At 39.1% G+C, this 17,683-nt stretch overlaps 3 protein-coding genes and 1 long non-coding RNA gene across 13 annotated transcripts in view; 2 read left to right on the forward strand and 2 right to left on the reverse strand.

Annotated features, from left to right (window-relative positions):
• The window catches only part of sec16a (SEC16 homolog A, endoplasmic reticulum export factor), a 36,752-nt gene extending 32,180 nt beyond the window's left edge, over positions 1-4,572 (forward strand). For 4 of the 7 annotated variants that reach the window (XM_057818924.1, XM_057818923.1, XM_057818922.1 and 1 more), the window contains 3 exons: positions 653-724; positions 941-1,000; positions 3,096-4,571. In XM_057818924.1, coding sequence (XP_057674907.1) covers positions 653-724; positions 941-1,000; positions 3,096-3,146 — 183 coding nt within the window. In that variant the 3' untranslated portion in view covers positions 3,147-4,571. Of the gene's footprint in view, positions 1-652; positions 725-940; positions 1,001-1,024; positions 1,327-3,095 lie in introns of those variants that run through there. The other 3 variants (XM_057818926.1, XM_057818925.1, XM_057818927.1) reach the window with 3 other exon arrangements.
• On the reverse strand, positions 3,464-13,121 carry LOC130905476 (uncharacterized). 3 transcript variants are annotated; one of them, XR_009061099.1, is made up of 8 exons: positions 12,894-13,121; positions 12,036-12,160; positions 11,842-11,962; positions 10,648-10,760; positions 10,481-10,580; positions 10,261-10,382; positions 7,360-7,845; positions 3,464-7,252 (listed from the first exon to the last, which is right to left on the reverse strand). XR_009061099.1 is itself a non-coding variant. In XM_057818929.1 (7 exons), exons 2-7 carry the CDS (start codon positions 12,136-12,138, stop codon positions 7,742-7,744), a joined length of 663 nt encoding a protein of 220 aa, XP_057674912.1. In that variant the 5' UTR covers positions 12,139-12,160; positions 12,894-13,121; the 3' UTR covers positions 3,464-7,741. The 3 variants fall into 3 exon arrangements, 2 of the variants coding, with proteins under 2 accessions (XP_057674912.1, XP_057674913.1); XM_057818929.1 differs by having other exon boundaries at positions 3,464-7,845; XM_057818930.1 differs by having other exon boundaries at positions 3,464-7,845; positions 12,036-12,180.
• A 247-nt stretch (positions 13,122-13,368) lies between these two features.
• rpl28 (ribosomal protein L28) lies at positions 13,369-14,980 on the forward strand. Of its 2 annotated transcripts, none has more exons than XM_057819339.1 (5): positions 13,369-13,394; positions 14,001-14,088; positions 14,171-14,294; positions 14,645-14,763; positions 14,844-14,980. In XM_057819339.1, exons 2-5 carry the CDS (start codon positions 14,008-14,010, stop codon positions 14,931-14,933), a joined length of 414 nt encoding a protein of 137 aa, XP_057675322.1. In that variant the 5' UTR covers positions 13,369-13,394; positions 14,001-14,007; the 3' UTR covers positions 14,934-14,980. The 2 variants fall into 2 exon arrangements, with proteins under 2 accessions (XP_057675322.1, XP_057675321.1); XM_057819338.1 differs by lacking the exon at positions 13,369-13,394 and adding an exon at positions 13,422-13,469.
• Positions 14,981-15,323: 343 nt separating this feature from the next.
• LOC130906032 (uncharacterized) lies at positions 15,324-15,991 on the reverse strand. Its single transcript, XR_009061189.1, has 3 exons — positions 15,841-15,991; positions 15,533-15,756; positions 15,324-15,462 (listed from the first exon to the last, which is right to left on the reverse strand). It is a non-coding gene; the product is annotated as an uncharacterized LOC130906032 (long non-coding RNA).
• Positions 15,992-17,683: the final 1,692 nt, after the last annotated feature.

Here is a 17,683-nt window from a genome sequence, read left to right on the forward strand (position 1 = left end):
CTATCAAAAAAGTTGCTCCAATCAAAAAAAATTTGAATAAAAATAGCTTTCAAATGCATTTTTCTGAGTTTCAAATTTATTTTTGCATTCAAACACATTTTTTTTAATCAAAGTGACTTTTTTTTAAATTGAAAATATATATTTTGATTGAAGCAACTTTTTTTTTTTTTTTTAATCGAATAATGAAGACACAACTATACCTCCATATGGCTCCGTCCAGGAGATACAATTTTTGACTGAGGTAACTAAATTGGCACGACAACGGCAGGCGTACCATATTCGATGGATGATGATCTTGGCGAAAAGTATAGATGTCCTGCCAGCAGCTTGATTTAGAATTCCCCTCAAGAATGATTGGAAACAAAAAAACGCTCACTTTCGACTTATTATTATAAATATTCTTGAAAGTTAATTTTTTTGCTGACACTGCGTTTCTGGGTCATCAACATGTTGTGCCCCCTCTGCCCCAAAAGTCAAACTCCGCCTATGTTTGAAATGACTAAATTATGACTAAGACTAATAAGTATTTTCGTCCAAAAGACTTAAGACTAAAAACATGAAATGGCTGCCAAAAACAACACTGCTACAGAACAGTAAAAATCTAGAAGAAACTAACTTTTTCAACGCATCTGGTTTATGTTCGACCTTTCAGATGTTCAACCCGACACTGTTACCGCCCGTTCCGCAAGGTCCTCCTGCCCTCGACGGCTCTCAGTCCGGAGAGGTGAGATGAAATTCTCCTAGCAAACCGGAATATGCAACACCTAACAGCCCCGAGTGTGTGTGTGACAACATAATAGCATGTGTTCCAATCGTTTGCTCTTTTGACAATCATTTCCACAGCTCCCACATCAACGATTAGCAACAACTTAAAATCCGACACATGGGAGATGATTAATAAGGCTTTGTGATTTTTCTTCCCTTTTCTCGCTTTCTTCAGCTCTCACGTTCTAGCTCAATGAGTTCTTTATCACGTGAAGTGAGTCAGCATTTAAACCAGGTACTTTGTTTATTATTTTATCAGGGTTTCAACCATCCCCTCCTTGCTTGTTGCAGCACTACCAGCTCGCTTCCATCGGATGTCTATGTGCCTGCTTACCGTCTCCAGCATTTACTACGTTTGAGATAGTCGCGGAAGTCCAGATTTTTGTTATTGTGAGGGCAACTGTTCAAATGAAGCACGCTGCAGGCATGTCATCAGTATGTTGTTGTGATGATGCACGCAAACTCAATTAACCGTCCATGTAGTTTGCATGGTTACTAAAAAATGTGAAACATTCCTTCCTTTGCTTGGCTTGTGTTATCTGTTGTGAATTTAAATGTTTATCACTAGCAGACATCCAACCCATTTGAACTAGAAGGGCTGGCAGCGAATGAACATTCGTTCATTCGCTGCCAGCCCTCCTAGTTCGAATGGATTGGACGTCTGTCGCCATCAATTGGTACGGAGTACAGTCCCTGACAAAAGTATTGTCGCTTATCCACTTTGTAGAAACAATTGCTAATAACCTGACTTTTGATTATTCAATTGGTTTCAGAAATGGCTCATATGAAAGCTAAGACCCTCCCAAATGATGTTGAATGTACAAAAATATATTTGTTTCACTGAAAAAAGATCAATCATTTAATGAAGACATAAATGTCAAATTTTGGCAAGACAAAAATTTTGTCACCTACATAAAGTGTGAAAATTGAACAAAAAATGTACTTCAAATACAAAAATATGTTACATAACATAAGCGAATTAAGTAGTGGTGCTGTGAGATCCTAATTTGATATTTTGTATGACTTCGGCAAGGATTCCTACAATTTATTGATGAAGTCATCAGGAACTTTAAAGAAAGCAGTCTTGCATGCCTCCCGGAGTTCATCAACATTCTTGGGTTTCGTCTTCCATGCTTCCTCTTTCATCCTACCCCAGACATGCTCAATGATGTTCATGTCTGGTGACTGGGCCTTCTTCTTTGCCTTGAGGAACTTTGAGGTAGAGATTGAAGTATGCGATGGAGTACCATCCTGCTGCAGAATTTGTCCCTTTTTATGGTTCGGAATTTAATAAGCAGCTAAGATTTGTTGATATTTCAGACTATTTATCTCTCAGGGTGCAGACAATTAAAAAACTGTGTGGCATTTGCCAAGGCCCACAGCCTGTCAAAAGGATGGATGCTGGAAAAGTGGCCATAGGTGGATTTTTCAGATGAATCTTCCATTGAATTACACCACTGTCACCACAAATATTGCAGGAGACCTACTGGAGCCCGCATGGATCCAAAATCCACTCAGAAAACAATGAAGTTTGGTGGTTACATCATTACCAAAATCATGGGCTGGGGTTACATCCAGTATGGGGGTGTGCGATAGATGTGTAGGATGGAAGGGCAACATAGTCTGAAATATCAACAAATCTTAGCTGCCTCTTACATTCCTAATCATAAAAAGGGACAAATTCTGCAGCAGGATGGTGCTCCATCGCATACTTCAATCTCTACCTCAAATTTCCTCAAGGCAAAGAAGATCAAGATCCTCCAGTGCTGGCCAGCCCTGTCACCAGACATGAACATCATTGAGCATGTCTGGGTTAGGATGAAAGAGAAGGCATGGAAGACGAAACCCAAGAATGTTGATGAACTCTGGGATGCATGCAAGACTGCTTTCTTTGATGTTCCTGATGACTTCATCAATAAATTCTATCAATCCTTGCCGAAGCCCATGGAAGTCATACAAAATATGAAATTTGGATCTCACAGCACTACTACTTAATTCGCTTGTTATGTAACATTTTTGTATTTGAAGTACATTTTTTGTTCAATTTTCACACTCCTTTCTGTAGGCGACAAAACTTTTGACTTGCCAAAATTTGACCTTTATGTCTTCATTAAATGATAAATCTTTTTTTCAGGGAAACAAATATATTTTTGTACATTCAACATCATTTGGGAGGGTCTTAGCTTTCATATGAGCCATTTCTAAAACTAATTAAATAATTAAAAGTCAGCTTATTAGCAATTGTGCGACAAGACTTGTCAGGGACTCTATATTCTTGGTTTCATGTTAAAAGCCACAAATATGAGACCTAGTGTTGCTTGTCCTTACAGAGTCATCCAGGCTTGAGAAATGCACCTGTAGGAGGCGCCGCTTTCTTATAAACCGACACTGGTAACAATGGTGTGCAGGCATCTCGAGGAGACCGATTCGCCAGAAGCAGACGTGCTGCTTTCAAACGGCCCAACCACTCTAAAGTCTATTTTTTAAACGTGCCCGGTGTTCTTGTTTGAAGCAGGACTCATTTAGCGTACAAATAAAAACTCTCATATCTACTGTTTAGCACAAGAAGCCTCCTGAATTATCTCCCTCTTGTCTTAAACGTGCAGCAGATTAAAGACTTTTTTTTGACTTGTCTTGCAACGCGCCGGCTGCTGCCCTTCCCTCTTTCCCCGAAATCTCCAAAAGGAACCAGACTGGATGCGAGGATGCTGCATGTTTCCACATATTTATTTAGAATCCCTCCTGTCAATCAAACAACTCAACTGTGCTGTCCAAATGAACGAGCGGTGACCAGCAGGAATTATTCACAACATGCAAAAAAAAAAAAAAAAAATCTATCCAAATGTTTGTATATCAGATCGATTGTATTTATGAGCTTTAGGCATAAATGTATGTTTGAGGAACTAATTTCTTGTGTGATTAGCTTTGATGAGAAGCATTTAGAGCAAATGTCACCAATGTTTGTTATGGCCTCTGCTACAAATTCATTGTGAAAAGTTATACTTTTAAGTATAACACTGTAATTTACTAACCTGATTTTTAATGGAATTCTCAGTCCCTCAGCTCAACGTATTTAATTCCATTTTTGTTTTGTAGACTTGATTTGACAAGGTCCCCTTTTGTTTCAGCAAATTGGTGTAATATAGAAGAAATAAAGGCAAATACTGAATAAAAGTATTTTTGCGCGTGAGCACTTTGATATATGTCTTCGTGTTTTTTGCATTGTCTTTGTCAAAAGATTTAAAACTATCAACAGTTTTAGCCATAGACTTCATCAGTTGACGAGACCGCTCCTATAGATATTGTGTCACGGCTTCCCGTAGAGGTCCGGGCCAGACAGCGTCACGGAAGCTTTCACTACGATAAACGCTGCGTTCCAACGCCGGCTTTAGGTAGAAATAGGACGAAAGTTTTAGTACATACAAGCAGGCAGGAGTGCCTCAAGACTGATTTGGTTGAGGAGGGGTTAAACACATGCTTCTCCACTTTACCAGAGGCTTTGGATACATTTCCTCTGCCTTCAATTAAGGGCAGTCAATCGATTATTTATGGCCAAATTTGTAGCTTACAAAATGTCTCATTAGCACCTACTAAGGCGCTGTGTGAACAGGAACTGGGTAGGATTATTTTGGAGGAAATATGGGAGGCTGCACTGAAAAGAGTTCATTCCTCATCAGTTTGCGCACAGCATGGTCTTATTCAGTGCAAAATTATCTATAGAGCACACTGGACTAAGGACAGCTTGTTCAAGATTTATAAAGATGTTACACTTCAACCTGTGCACGATGTAACCAATCACCAGCCAATCATACCCATAACTTCTGGGTGGAGGTATTTAAGACCATTTCAGAAATATGCCGCAGACAAATAAGTCCAGACCCCACCATAATGCTGTTTGGAACATCCTCATCTGTGTTGGAATTATCCAAGATGGATCAGGATAGAATCGCCTTTGTTACCCTTTTGGCAAGGCGACTGATACTACTTGCATGGAAATCCCCCATCTCACCCTCTCACACGCTATGGATTAAGTCAATTTTAAATTGTGTTCACCTAGAGAAGATCCGGTGTACGGTTTGGGGCTGCAGAAATAAATTTTATGCAAAATGGACCCCTTTCTTGACGTATGCTACGGCCTTAGACGGAGTTTAACTTTTGGGCCAGGGGGGTCACAACATGTTGATAACCCCAAAACACAGTGTCAGCAATAAAATTAACTTACAAGTAGATATGTCATTTTCAAATTATCGGAATCGGCAAAAAAATATCGGCCATGCCTTTTTTAATATATATATATATATATATATATATATATATATATATATATTTTTTTTTTTAAATCGTTTTCTAATTGTATTTAACGTTACAAACATAATGTGTTACACTCATCCAGAGTCTTTAGTATAGGCTTAAGGTAGGGTTATCAAATTTATCCCAGTAACGGCTATAATTTAAAAAAAAAAAGTACAGTATCACGTTAAAAATTAACGCAATTAATGCATGCGCTCCACGACCCACTCGCGCATTGTCACGCTCAATCTGTAATGGCGCCGTTTTACCTATATAGAGAGATAAAAGGCAGCGTATAATGAGTAGAGTGACTTTTGGCAGCCTTTGGAGCCTTTTTTTAATTGGCTAAAGCCTTACAATCCCTCTCCCTACGATTAGATATATCATGGTAAGCAATGTGGAGAAGCAAGATAGCATTTGATCTTTTTCTTAACACCTTATGTTATTTCCCAACACAGGGAAGATATATCAATTGGTAGCACTACGCACAGTCATGGTTCCACTTCCCATCATGCATTTGGGCATGGCTACAGTATCATTTACTGAAAGCTCAACAAATACACTAGATGGCAATATTTAGTCACAATATACAAAGTCACAAGTCTTTCTATCCGTGGATCCCTCTCACAGAAAGAATGTTAATAATGTAAATGCAATCTTGAGGATTTATTGTCATAATAAACAAATACAGTACTTATGTACTGTATGTTGAATGTATATATTCGTCTGAGTTTTATTCATTTTTTTCTTAATGCATTGCCAAAATGTATATGATCGGGAAAAATTATCGGGAATGATTGGAATGGAATCGGGAGCAAAAAAAAATCAATCGGATTGGGAAATATCGGGATCGGCAGATACTCAAACTAAAACTATCGGGATTGGATCGGGAGCAAAAAAACATGATCGGAACAACCCTACTTACAAGAATATTTAAAATAATAAGTTGACAATGAGCGTTTTTTGTTTCCCATCATTCTTGAGGGGAATTCTAAATCAGGCTGCTTAGGCAATACTTTTCGCCAAGATCGTCATCCATTGAATTTGGTACGCCCGCCGGTATCGTGCCAATGTAGTTACCCCAGTCAAAAATTGTATCCCCTGGGCAGAGCCATATGGAGATAGATTTGTGTCTTTATTATTCAATCAAAAAAAGGTTGCTTCAATTAAAATATATATTTTCTAATAATTGCTCCCACAGTTGATTTCTTTACACCAAGCGTTTTACCTAGTTCAGATTCAGTCTTCCCAGCCTGGTGCAGGTCTACCATTTTGTCTCTGGTGTCCTTCGACAGCTCTTTGGTCTTGGCCATAGTGGAGTTTGGAGTGTGACTGACTGAGATTGTGGACAGGTGTCTTTTATACCAATAATGAGATAAAACAGGTGCCATTAATACAGGTAACGAGAGGAGCCTCATTAGACCTCGTTAGAAGAAGTTAGACCTCTTTGACAGCCAGAAATATTGCTTGTTTGTAGGTGACCAAATACTTATTTTCCACTCTAATTTGGAAATAAATTCATTAAAAATCAAACAATGTGATTTTCTGTCTCATGGTTGAGGTTTACCCATGTTGACAATTACAGGCCTCTCTAATCTTTTCAAGTAGGAGAACTTGCACAATTAGTGGTTGACTAAATACTTGTTTGCCCCACTGTAGGTGATTATCTTTGCATTTGGTGATTTCTTGTGCATCTAGCGTAAAATCTGACAATTTTACAGCCATTTTAAGTTTTGTTCACAGTCTCTAAGCTCCATAATAAAATCCTGATTAATTCATTTCTATATAAGTATTATTATGGAACAACTTTGAATTTTTTGATGCCGCTGCTCATGCAGACTCATGTATTTCGAAGTTCTGTTTTGGTTTTAGGTCGCTCGCGGCTTTGGTTTTGAAAATATTTCAATTTTAAGTTTTTAATATAGGCCCCGTCAACTGATAGTGAATTCTATGTTTTATCTCAACTGTTTCAGACTGCCAGTCCAAAATAAATTGGGTCTTTCATAGTCAATGACAGCCAATAAGTGATTTATAATAAATATCCGTGATCTGCTTTAAATAATTAAACATTTTTACATTATGTAGCTTACCACTGTAGTTAAAATTGGCTCGTTTCAGGGTGGCCGGAGCTGACATGCGGCTCCAGAAAGCTAAAGCCTTTGGTGAGATCAAGAAGCAATAAATCAACAAATCTGTTCTGCGTGTGGGGAAAAAAATGCATAAGCACAGTGTTAGCCTTTACACAAGCAGATCCTTTTCAAAGTTTATGAATATGTGAGCTGTGCTTTATAAATAAGCGCTCACCTCAGAAAATTTCATGCCCAGTTTGGATCTCAAAGTTTGTCGCTGAGAAGAAAAAATCTGATTTTCATCAGATTCTATTATCTTGAATTTCCTGAATTTTTAATGAGAAAAAAAAGTTTTGGAAACCTTGTTAACTCATTTTATCCTCATTGACGATGATAGACATCCAATCCAATTGAACTGGGAGTTCTGGCAGCAAAGGGTTCATTCGCTGCCAGAACTCCCAGTTCAAATAGATTGGACGTCTACTGATGACAAACTAATAGAAATTCTCAGCAGAAGGATGAAGCGCACAAAAAAACTTTTTAAAAAATTGTTTTCCTTTTTTAACTTTTGACTCAAATGTCTGGTTTGGCTGGATTGACTTGCATTTTCTAAGAATTTAACTCCCAAGCGCTGATTGTGCTTTTTGAACGGCGGCCTCCAGCAAATGGCGCTCGTGAAGCAGCTTGCGTAGAACGCCTATGTCCATCTCCAACAGCATACCTACACACAAATGTACAGCAATTAGCCAAACACATCAAATCCATTTGTGCGCTCGTGTTTACCGTAATTTTCGCACTAATACGCACCTGACTATAAGCCACCACCCACCAAATTTCACACAAAAACGAAATTTGTTCATAGATAAGCCACATCTGTCCTCACCGTATTATGGGATATTTACACCAAAGATTTTAACTGGAAACAATTTATTTGACAGCGGCATCATACGACTGTTATATGACCAAATGAACCACCATGAAGCTTTGAACCAATTGGCCATCATTACTCCCTTGGGGGAGACAGCCAACCTCTGCTGCCACCTGCTGTCAACACCGTTGTAGTCCAACCTGCCTCCTAACATGCATTGCTGCGCTACAGATGTTAGTAACAATCAAAATTCATGTTCTGTGCTAAATACTTCAGTTACTGTTTCAGTTGTTTCATTAATTGCTAGTTATGGTATTTGGTAACACTTTATTTGACAGTTGACAGTCATTTGACAGCCATAAGGCTGTCATTAGAAAGTCATAATTATGACATGACAGTGTCATTGGCATTAAAGAGCATACAACAGGAGAAAAAAAAAGTCTTAAATGGCATTATTATGTGAATTACAATCATATTATGAGACGATTCAACTATATATAACAATTTAGCAAAGCGCAGATGACGAGAAATTAGTCTTTTAATCTGCCGGTTAGCCACGCCTACCATTATAGGGCTTTAGTGTCCCCAACAGGTAGATGACGTCAGCGGGAGACTGGGCTCATCAGTTTTACTATTCAGCCCATTGAGGGGTAATTATTCAGAACGAGAAAAACGCGACGAAGAGAGCCGCAAAATGTCATTGTTTCAGTCTCTCTACTCCAATATTTTTACAGGATATTCTTTTTATCCAAGTATTTTTCCCCAATAGCTATATAAATGGCTTGAGAAGGACCAGTCAGCCCGTCGAGGGGGAACTATTCACAACGAGGAAAACGCGATGACGAGAGCTGCAAAATGTCATTGTTTCTGTCTTTTTACTTCAATATTTTTACAGGATATTCTTTTTATCCAAGTATTTTCCCCAATTGCTAAATAAATGACATGGTCATGACAAATAACAGTCTTGTGCTAAATGGAATATGAAATAATAAAAATGCACTTATTCAGGACGACATGGCAAAATTACTCCATAATGGTCAAAACTGTCGACTTCACCTTTACTGTCGCACCTCCCGAACGATATTTTATGACACCTAAATCGGACATATGTCATTTCCCTTTCCCGGCTTCGGAGAATGTAAACAAACCAAGAGGCGTGACAGCTAGCCGACATGCTAACCCGAACCGAGTGATGTTTCAAACTCTTTGAAACGGAAAATCACACATAACTAGCCCGGATTATTTGACATGACGACTGGGTTGTCGATTGTCTTTGCGGATTGGCAAACCGCCCGGCGGAGAGCAATTTTTTCGTTCCCCGGAGGAGGGCGGCTGCAGTTGTTGCGAAGCTACCGTGCAGCTAATGTGCATGAGGAGAGCTTTTTGCATGCCTATCAATGATCAATCGTAAGTAGTCCTTTATTTAAAGAAAGTTTGTAGTGTTTACTTTGTAATCGCTGTATTCGTATTTGACATAATACAAAACAAGATGTTTACTCACTTTCTCGTAAGTCCAATGCTCCCACAGTAGTCGGGCTTGTTTTGGCCAATATCCACGGTGAATGGGAACCTTTTGAAACTCCAAAAAGCCGCATACGCCTCTCCCTCATACAGAATTTTTCTGCAGCCGTTTGGCTGGCGTGATGCGAAAAATAAACGTATTAATCCGCAAAATCAGCTGATTCCTTCGTCCTCATACACAACAGTATGCTGTATAGTGAAGAGGACGCCTTCACCCGTCCACGTCACAGCGCCCTCCTCCTCAATGCAAGACCGAAGCTGGAAGTCACTCATTTTCATGGCGCGGGATTAAAAAAACTGAATAAATACAGCGATCGCTTCCACACACATCCAAGCGGTCCATATCATTCAGGAGCATAAAATACCGCATGTATTATGAAATAAATATGCTTTTTCGTGTCAAATGCACCTTAATAAATCCTTATAACAGATGTCATTTAGTGTTATCTGACAAATTATCTCACTTTTGAATGGATGTAAAAGATCCGAGCTGGACATAAATCGAGTTAGTGATACAATTTGCCGGAGACACTCAATGAGATCTGACACAAGCATTCAGTAATGCCCATGATAGTGTCATGTCATAATTATGACGGTCTTATGACGCCGCTGTCAAATAATGTGTTACCTATTAACCCAAATAAATCAATAAATAAGCCGCACTGAACTATTAGCCGCATGATTCAAGATGAAGGAAAAAAGTCGCGGTTTATAGTCCGGAAATTACGGTAGCCTAGTGTGGCTCACCAGTGATTTCATGTGCGTGAAGTGGGTCCAGTTCCTCCACTTGCAAGAAGAGCGTTTCCCCCAAGCTCTCGGCGTCTTCGCCGTCCGACGTGTCGCTGATGTCCGTTTCCTCTGCACGCTGCCTGCCCATTGGAAAATGCTCGGAATTATCACAGACTTCAGCTAGGTGTTTGAGCGTAGCAGTTCGACTTTTAAGTGCAAATATGAATACGTGACCTACTGTTGTAAGGTCTTGAGCGCCGTGTTCAGCTGCTTTTCCAGCTGTTCGGGATCTGACAGAAGCTTTAACACGGCCTCTTTGTGCTGCTCCAGTAACATGCCTTATGAAATTCAACACAACCACAGTTCCATGCGGGGATTTCAAATCCAGTCATACAGATGACTAACCTGTGATCTTCTGTGAGTATCCAGTGTTGTAAACGTCAATCAGGTTGAAAAGCTGCTCGCCTAAAGAGTCAGAAGACACGGAGCCGTCGTCTTCTTCTCTACTTGTTGTTTTGCTGCAAATGATCAAGAAATATTGAGGTCACACTAAAGGTTTTGACCGATATGGGATTTTCAAAGGCTGATGCCGATTCTTAAAAAATAAATTCAACCGATTGCCAATGTCTCAAAGCGAGTTCGTAAGATGATATTTGAGGCATTACGTATTGGTAATGGTGTTATGGTAAATGATGTTACGCTTCCATAGTGCCTTTCCATCTTTAAGGCCCTCAAAGCGCTTTACACCGTACCCTCACCTACCTACTAGTGACGTAGCACCAGGAGCAACGTGGGGTTCAGTATCTTGCTTAAGGATACTTAGGCGAGTTCAACAGGGGGGAGAATGGAGCCGATAACCTCTGGGTTGGGGAACGACTACACTACCACTGAGCCACACCATCCACTTTTGGGGATATTGGCGCATTACAGCGTATCACAAAAGTGAGTACACCCCTCGCATTTCTGCAGATATTTAAGTATATCTTTTCATGGGACAACACTGACAAAATGACACTTTGACACAATGAAAAGTAATCTGTGTGCAGCTTATATAACAGAGTTCATTTATTTTCCCCTCAAAATAACGCCATTAATATCTAAATCCCTGGCAACAAAATTGAGTACACCCCTTAGAAACTACGTCCATCCCTAAATGTCCAAATTGAGTACTGCTTGTCATTTTCCCTCCAAAATGTCATGTGACTTGTTACAGGAGTGCTGTCAGCGCAGGGTGTTCAAAAGTTGCCTTTTGGTAAACACAAGGACACAGAAATTATCGCGTAAACAATCGAATGAACAATGAGAATTGGGATGGTGCAGAAGAGCCCAACTAAAATGGCTTGAAAAATGATTTCCTGGGCACTTTAAACACAAATTGTCACGTAATCCTGATAAAATGAAGTTCTAGACTATAAAAAAATACAGTTTTAATCTACTTTCCTGTCACTTTAATGTTATATAACATTAATCTCCAAAATGTTTTTTAATATATATATTTTCAGCATGGCAAGTGGCAACAAAACCATTGACAGGTCCATAAAATCACATTTCTCATCCAGTGTATTTCATCTTCTCATCCAGTGTACTTCATTGACATACCTGTGCTCCTGGTGCAAATCCACCTCTAAGGCTCTGACTGCTTTCTCCACGGCCGTCGCGAGCATGACCTCGTCTTGCAGCATCCTGTTCAAAACAGGAGCAGGGAGCTCCAGCAGCATGCCTAGGACCAAAAGCATGCATACATATTATTCTTTATCTCATTAAAGGAAAAAATACAAGACAGTCACCCTCACCTGTCAGTTTCCCAGCATGCTCGCTGTGTTGGGGGAAAATCCGTGTGTATAGCTGTTCGCCAAGTGTCTCCACTTCATCATCCTTGATCATGTTTCCTCGCATTTATTGTCACTGCTGCCTTTTTCTTAAAGTGCAAGACAACACCTAGTTTAAATGACATTCATACAAAAGACAGTTGCTCAAAGTATTTAAGTATGCAAACGGCAAATTTCTTAGGCCTCTGATAATGGGAAAAAATATGTTTAAACACAATATATGACATAGCTTATAGGCGGAGTTTCCGAAGAGTATAGGAATATACAAACACAAATACACACCCGTCGCAGGTTCATGTGATAATGGGTATTAACGATTAAACAAAAAATGGCAGATAATTTGGGATACTTACATTTGATTGGCGAAAATAGTACCGCCATTAATAAAATGTCTTTCCCCAAACGGGCAGCCATTCCTGGAATTTTTGGCTTCAATTATCTTTTTGTCCATTCAGACACATCAGAAAAATGAAATTCTGTGTTTTCAATTCATTAATATCTTTCTGAAGGGATGGACTGTGGTGTTGTCTTTCTCTTGAATGTCCCTCACACATGGTTAAAATAAATAAATAAATAAATAAAGGCAATTAAGCCTTGCAGTCCACTGACCTCATATGGAGGTCACTTACATTTACTTAGAGCGCTAAATTTGTAGTGGACACTTAAAAAAAACATTCAAAAACAGACATTCCATTTAAATTGTGTACTGTTTTTTCCCCCTTTATAGAAATCATCAACTGTATTGTTTCTGTAGTTCACAATGTAAAGCACTTTAAGTTATTTCAAAAAAAAGTTTTCAGTAAATAAAATTTTATTACTTACATTGGAGTATTGGTCATGGTCACGTTACATTGAATAGTAGTGCCTCTTCGTGAACATTTTGCCAATTTTTCGGTTCAATTCCATAATATCGAGGTTTACAGAAAAATAACATTTAAAAATTGTAACTATTTTACTCAATTTGACTAGGTGTCGTCAAGTTTTACTTAAATTATCCTTCCTTCATGATTCTATGAAACAGCGACTGTTCATAAACACGAGTCGCTGAATGATGACGTTAGCCGCTTGACTCATGGAGTGGTGATTTGTTCATCCGCTGCTTTGTTGAGCAAATAGAACTGAGCATTACTTTATTTTTTAATGTGTTATAAAATATAAATCCAATTCATAAATAATAATTATTATGAAATAAAATAATATTAAAGCAAATTATGACCTGGTGGTTTCTATTTTCCGAAATTAAATGATAAGCGCGGATTGATCGCTTGCTGAGGTTGCGAAAAGCGGTTTCCGCCTTCTCGGCTCCTTTTCCTCTGCTGAAAGGTAACGTGGTCGTTTCGGTGCTAGCATCCTCTCATTAAACAACTTATATTGCCATCTCTCTCCACACTTTTATTGGTAACTTTTGTGTAAAGTACTATTTCTGCATTTAGTGTTTTCAAACATAAGTCATTGGGCCAGAGTAGGTGAAAAGTGGGGGAAATAATAATACCATGTTGGTTAGGCCTCGTCGTGCGCGGCTAGCCTTGTAGCACTCGGTCTCCTCTTTGCCATACAACATTGTATAAATAACTTCTATCAAAATTTTGAGAAGTTCTAATTAAATTCAGCGAGTAGGTTTCCTGCATGTCAAGTTTCCATTATGTTGCCATGCGAATCTAATAAATAATGCTGTAAGGTGATAGCGTGAACTGAAATGCTGTGAAATTGAAATATGGAATGAGATTAAGGATAATCGGTCGGGAAATATGGATGGCGTTGTGCAATTATTGAAAAAAATGCCTATTTTTTCTGCAACGTCTAAAATGTGAGAATGTCAACATAAATTTTCTGTATAATATTAACCAAAAACCTATTTGACCAATGAATAACACTGTTCAGATTTCACACTATATAAAGTTAAATGACACAAATTTTCATGTCGTCCAGGTCCAGAATGTCGTCCCATTTGCAGTGGATGGTGATTAGGAACTGCTCCAGCTTCCTCCTCAAGAGGAACGGACAGACCTACAGCACTGTGAGTCATTGGGAATTGTGTCTAAAAATGTGCAGGATTGCTAATATGAATTTCTAACTAACGGAGATATATCGTCTGGCAGGAGGCCAACAACCTGAAGTCCAGGAACTCGTTCCGCTTCAACGGGTTAGTGCACAAGAAGACTGTGGGTGTGCAGCCGGCGCCTGATGGCAAAGGAGTGGTCGTTGTGATGAAGAAGCGTGCAGGTATGGGGTTGGTTCCTTCAAATTGGATCTACATTTGCAAAACCTGGTGGTAGAGAAGCCCATAGATGGCACACACTATTCTTGTGGCAATATTTAAGATGTTAAATTGACAGGAATTTTGAAATTATGAGTTATTATAAGAAAGTACAGCAAAAAGCCTGGGGGGCGCTAGGTTTATAAAATCTTCAAATGGATGTCCCAACCTCAAGAACAGTTGTGTTTTTTTAACACTACATATACATTCGCTACAATGCCATTTCATTTTCTGAAGGAATTTCTTCCACCTGTTTTGTCGCACTTGCTGGTGTTGGTCGATGATCATATTTTAAGTTTTTTTTTTTTTTTTGCAGGCAAGAACAAGCCAGCTGCTTCTTATAACAAGATCACCATCAACAAGAACTCCCGTGCCACCCTCAACAGCCTGCGGCACATCATCCGCAAGAACAACTATAGGAAGGACTTGCACATGGTCTGTATTGCCCTTTGGCGGGGGGGGGGATCCCGTCAGGATTTTTTTTTAAAGTCCATTATCTTTTATTGTGCATTTAGGCTGCCCTGCGTCGTGCCAGCGCTATTCTGAAGAGCCAGAAGCCCGTGGTGGTCAAGAAGAAACGCTCCAGGGCTGCCAAGACTGCATAAATGGGCCGGTGTGATAATCCTAAATAAAAGTTTTTTGTTTGGAAATACTTTGGTTTCATGTTATTTTGAAGGGTGAAAGCCCAATCCATTTTCACTGGAGTCACTCGGAAATCAACTACTACAAATGTATATAAATGATGTAACTCGGTACCATTGAAAATGATAGACATCCAATCGTGGCTCTTTTCATCCTGCAGTGGATTTAAATTTGTCACTAGTAAACGTCCAATCCATTTGAACTGGGATGGTTGGAAGCGAATGAACAGTTCAGCTGGATTAGTTATTTATTACTGTCAATGGCAGCTAATAAGATTAGTAAAACATCACTAATATTTCAATTTTTAGTTTTGGTGAGGTCTTTTTAAAAGTCCATGGCCTTTCAACAGGGTTTTCAAAATCATGCCCCTTGGCTCAGCAATTGTTGGAAAACACTCCTTCATGTGCATCAGCTTCACATGTCAAAGCACAGGATGGATTTTTGCATCATGCCCGCAGGCAGCTTTCCATTCATCGCACTCCCCTCCCTTTGCTGTAAAACGCAGTGCATTAATCAATTGCAGCCAACAAATCTCTCAGTCGTATCCCAGCTTGTCTCTTACCATGAGGCTGTCAGGACCACTTGCCCTCCTTACTGTGCACGTGCTGATGCAGTTAACGGGAGACGCCTTTGAGCTTCAGGACACCATCCACGAGCTCTTAGAGGAGAACATCCATCTTCACGACCAGCTGGAGAACCTCACGCGAGCCCTCGGGAAACTCCGACGCATGCTGCGGCATCACTCCAATGGTAGTCCCTCCACTTTTACTACCATCTCTGCTCTTCCTTTGAGGGACAAAGAATCATTCGCGTTTACGTTGTTGAAAATGATGGAATCGCTTTTATCTCAACATAGCCTTAGAACTTCACCTTTCATATTTGCCGTTGCATTCTCATTTCCTATTCATGTATCTGTTTAATCCTCTTCAGCTGCTAGTATTTAGTGCTGATGATTGTGATCCTATAATCCAAACACAAAAAAAAAAACAATAGAAGACAGACATTTTTCCAAAGGGTGATATTCTCCTTCCAGTGAAGAAGCTTCAAACATGGCAAGTTGGCAACATTTATCATACAGTATATGATGCTGGGCAATGTTAAAACAGCATCAGAACTTCATAAAAGTCCATTTGGTAGGATAAAGAGCCACCGTTAGACTTTGGAAAAGTGGTTCTTCCTCAGGAATTGACCAGGTTGGTCTTTGCAGTACCAAAATTAAATTGTGTCATTAAAATGTTATTTCCATTTAGCCAAGTTTAAATATTTATGTATCTATATAGATTTTATTTCAACATGAAAAAAAAAAAAATATATTTTTTTTTATAGCTTCATAAATTTGTATTTTCTAATCAATAATTTCCATATTTACACATTTCGATTTTTATTTCATCATTCGTTTCAATATGTATTTAACATACACTGTACGCATTTCATTTTTTGTTTACCCTGCGTGCAGCATGAAATAATTTAATCTGTCACTAGCCCATGAAACTCAGAGGGGGGCATGAACTGGGCAGGGACATTTTAAAATATTAGAGTATTTAAAATAAATTTCCAAAGAATATAGAATCAGCCATTCCACTGTCTGGAAAATAGTCTACAAGTGGAGGACATTCAAAACAACTGCCAACACGCCCAGGTCTGGCCGTCCAAGCAAGTTCACCCCGAGAGCAGACCGCAAGATGCTAAAAGCCAAAAACCCAAAATGTCATCACGGGACCTACAGCAGGCTCTTGCGACTGTTGATGTGAAAGTGCATGCCTCTACAATCAGAAAGAGACTTCATAAGTTTAACCTTCATGGGAGGTAAGCAGAAAGGAAACATTTGCTCTCCAAAAACCACATAAAGGCCAGATTGAAGTTTGCCAGAGTTAATGTAGACAAAGACCAGGACTTCTGGAATAATGTTCTTTGGACGGATGAATCTAAAATTGAATTATTTGGACACCAGAACAGAGGACATGTTGGCGTAAACCCAATACAGCATTCCAGGAAAAGAACCTCATACCAACTATGAAGCATGAAAGTGGAAGTGTTATAGTTTGGGGATGCTTTGCTTCAGCAGGACCTGGCCAGCTCACCATCATACAAGTGGAATCCACCATGAATTCTATCATATATCAGAGGGTGCTTGAGGAATATGTGAGATCATCTGGAAAAAAAAAAAAAAAGAAAGCTGAAGCGAAACTGGACCCCGCAACATAACAATGACCCAAAACATACCAGTAAATCCACCAAGGACTGTCTGAAAAGGAAGAAATGGAGAGTCCTAGAATGGCCCAGTCAAAGCCCAGATTTGAATCCCATTGAGATGATGTGTAGTGATTTGAAACAGGCTGTACATGCAAGAAAACCCTCAAACATCTCACAGCTAAAAGTTTTTTGCATTGAGGAGTGGGGCAAACTGTCTTCAGACCGATGTCAAAGACTGGTAGATGGCTACAAAAATGTCTCACTGAAGTTATTTCAGCCACTAGCTATTAGGTGGTAGGGTGTCTAACTTTTTCCTGTTAAAATATGCATTTTTGTTGGTATATTTGGTTTAATGAGTAAAAAATGTTAATTTTTGTTGTTTACCTGGAATTGAAGCACTTTCTTTTCCAAAGAAAAGCAAGATCAGACATTGATATGTGAACATTTAACTGAATATTTCATAGGGTGTCCTAATATTTTTTTTAAATGACAATGTTTTTATAATATGAAACTTTCTTAG

This window comes from Corythoichthys intestinalis, chromosome 17, assembly GCF_030265065.1.
Source record: "Corythoichthys intestinalis isolate RoL2023-P3 chromosome 17, ASM3026506v1, whole genome shotgun sequence".
In the NCBI taxonomy this organism is placed as follows: Eukaryota; Metazoa; Chordata; class Actinopteri; order Syngnathiformes; family Syngnathidae; genus Corythoichthys; species Corythoichthys intestinalis.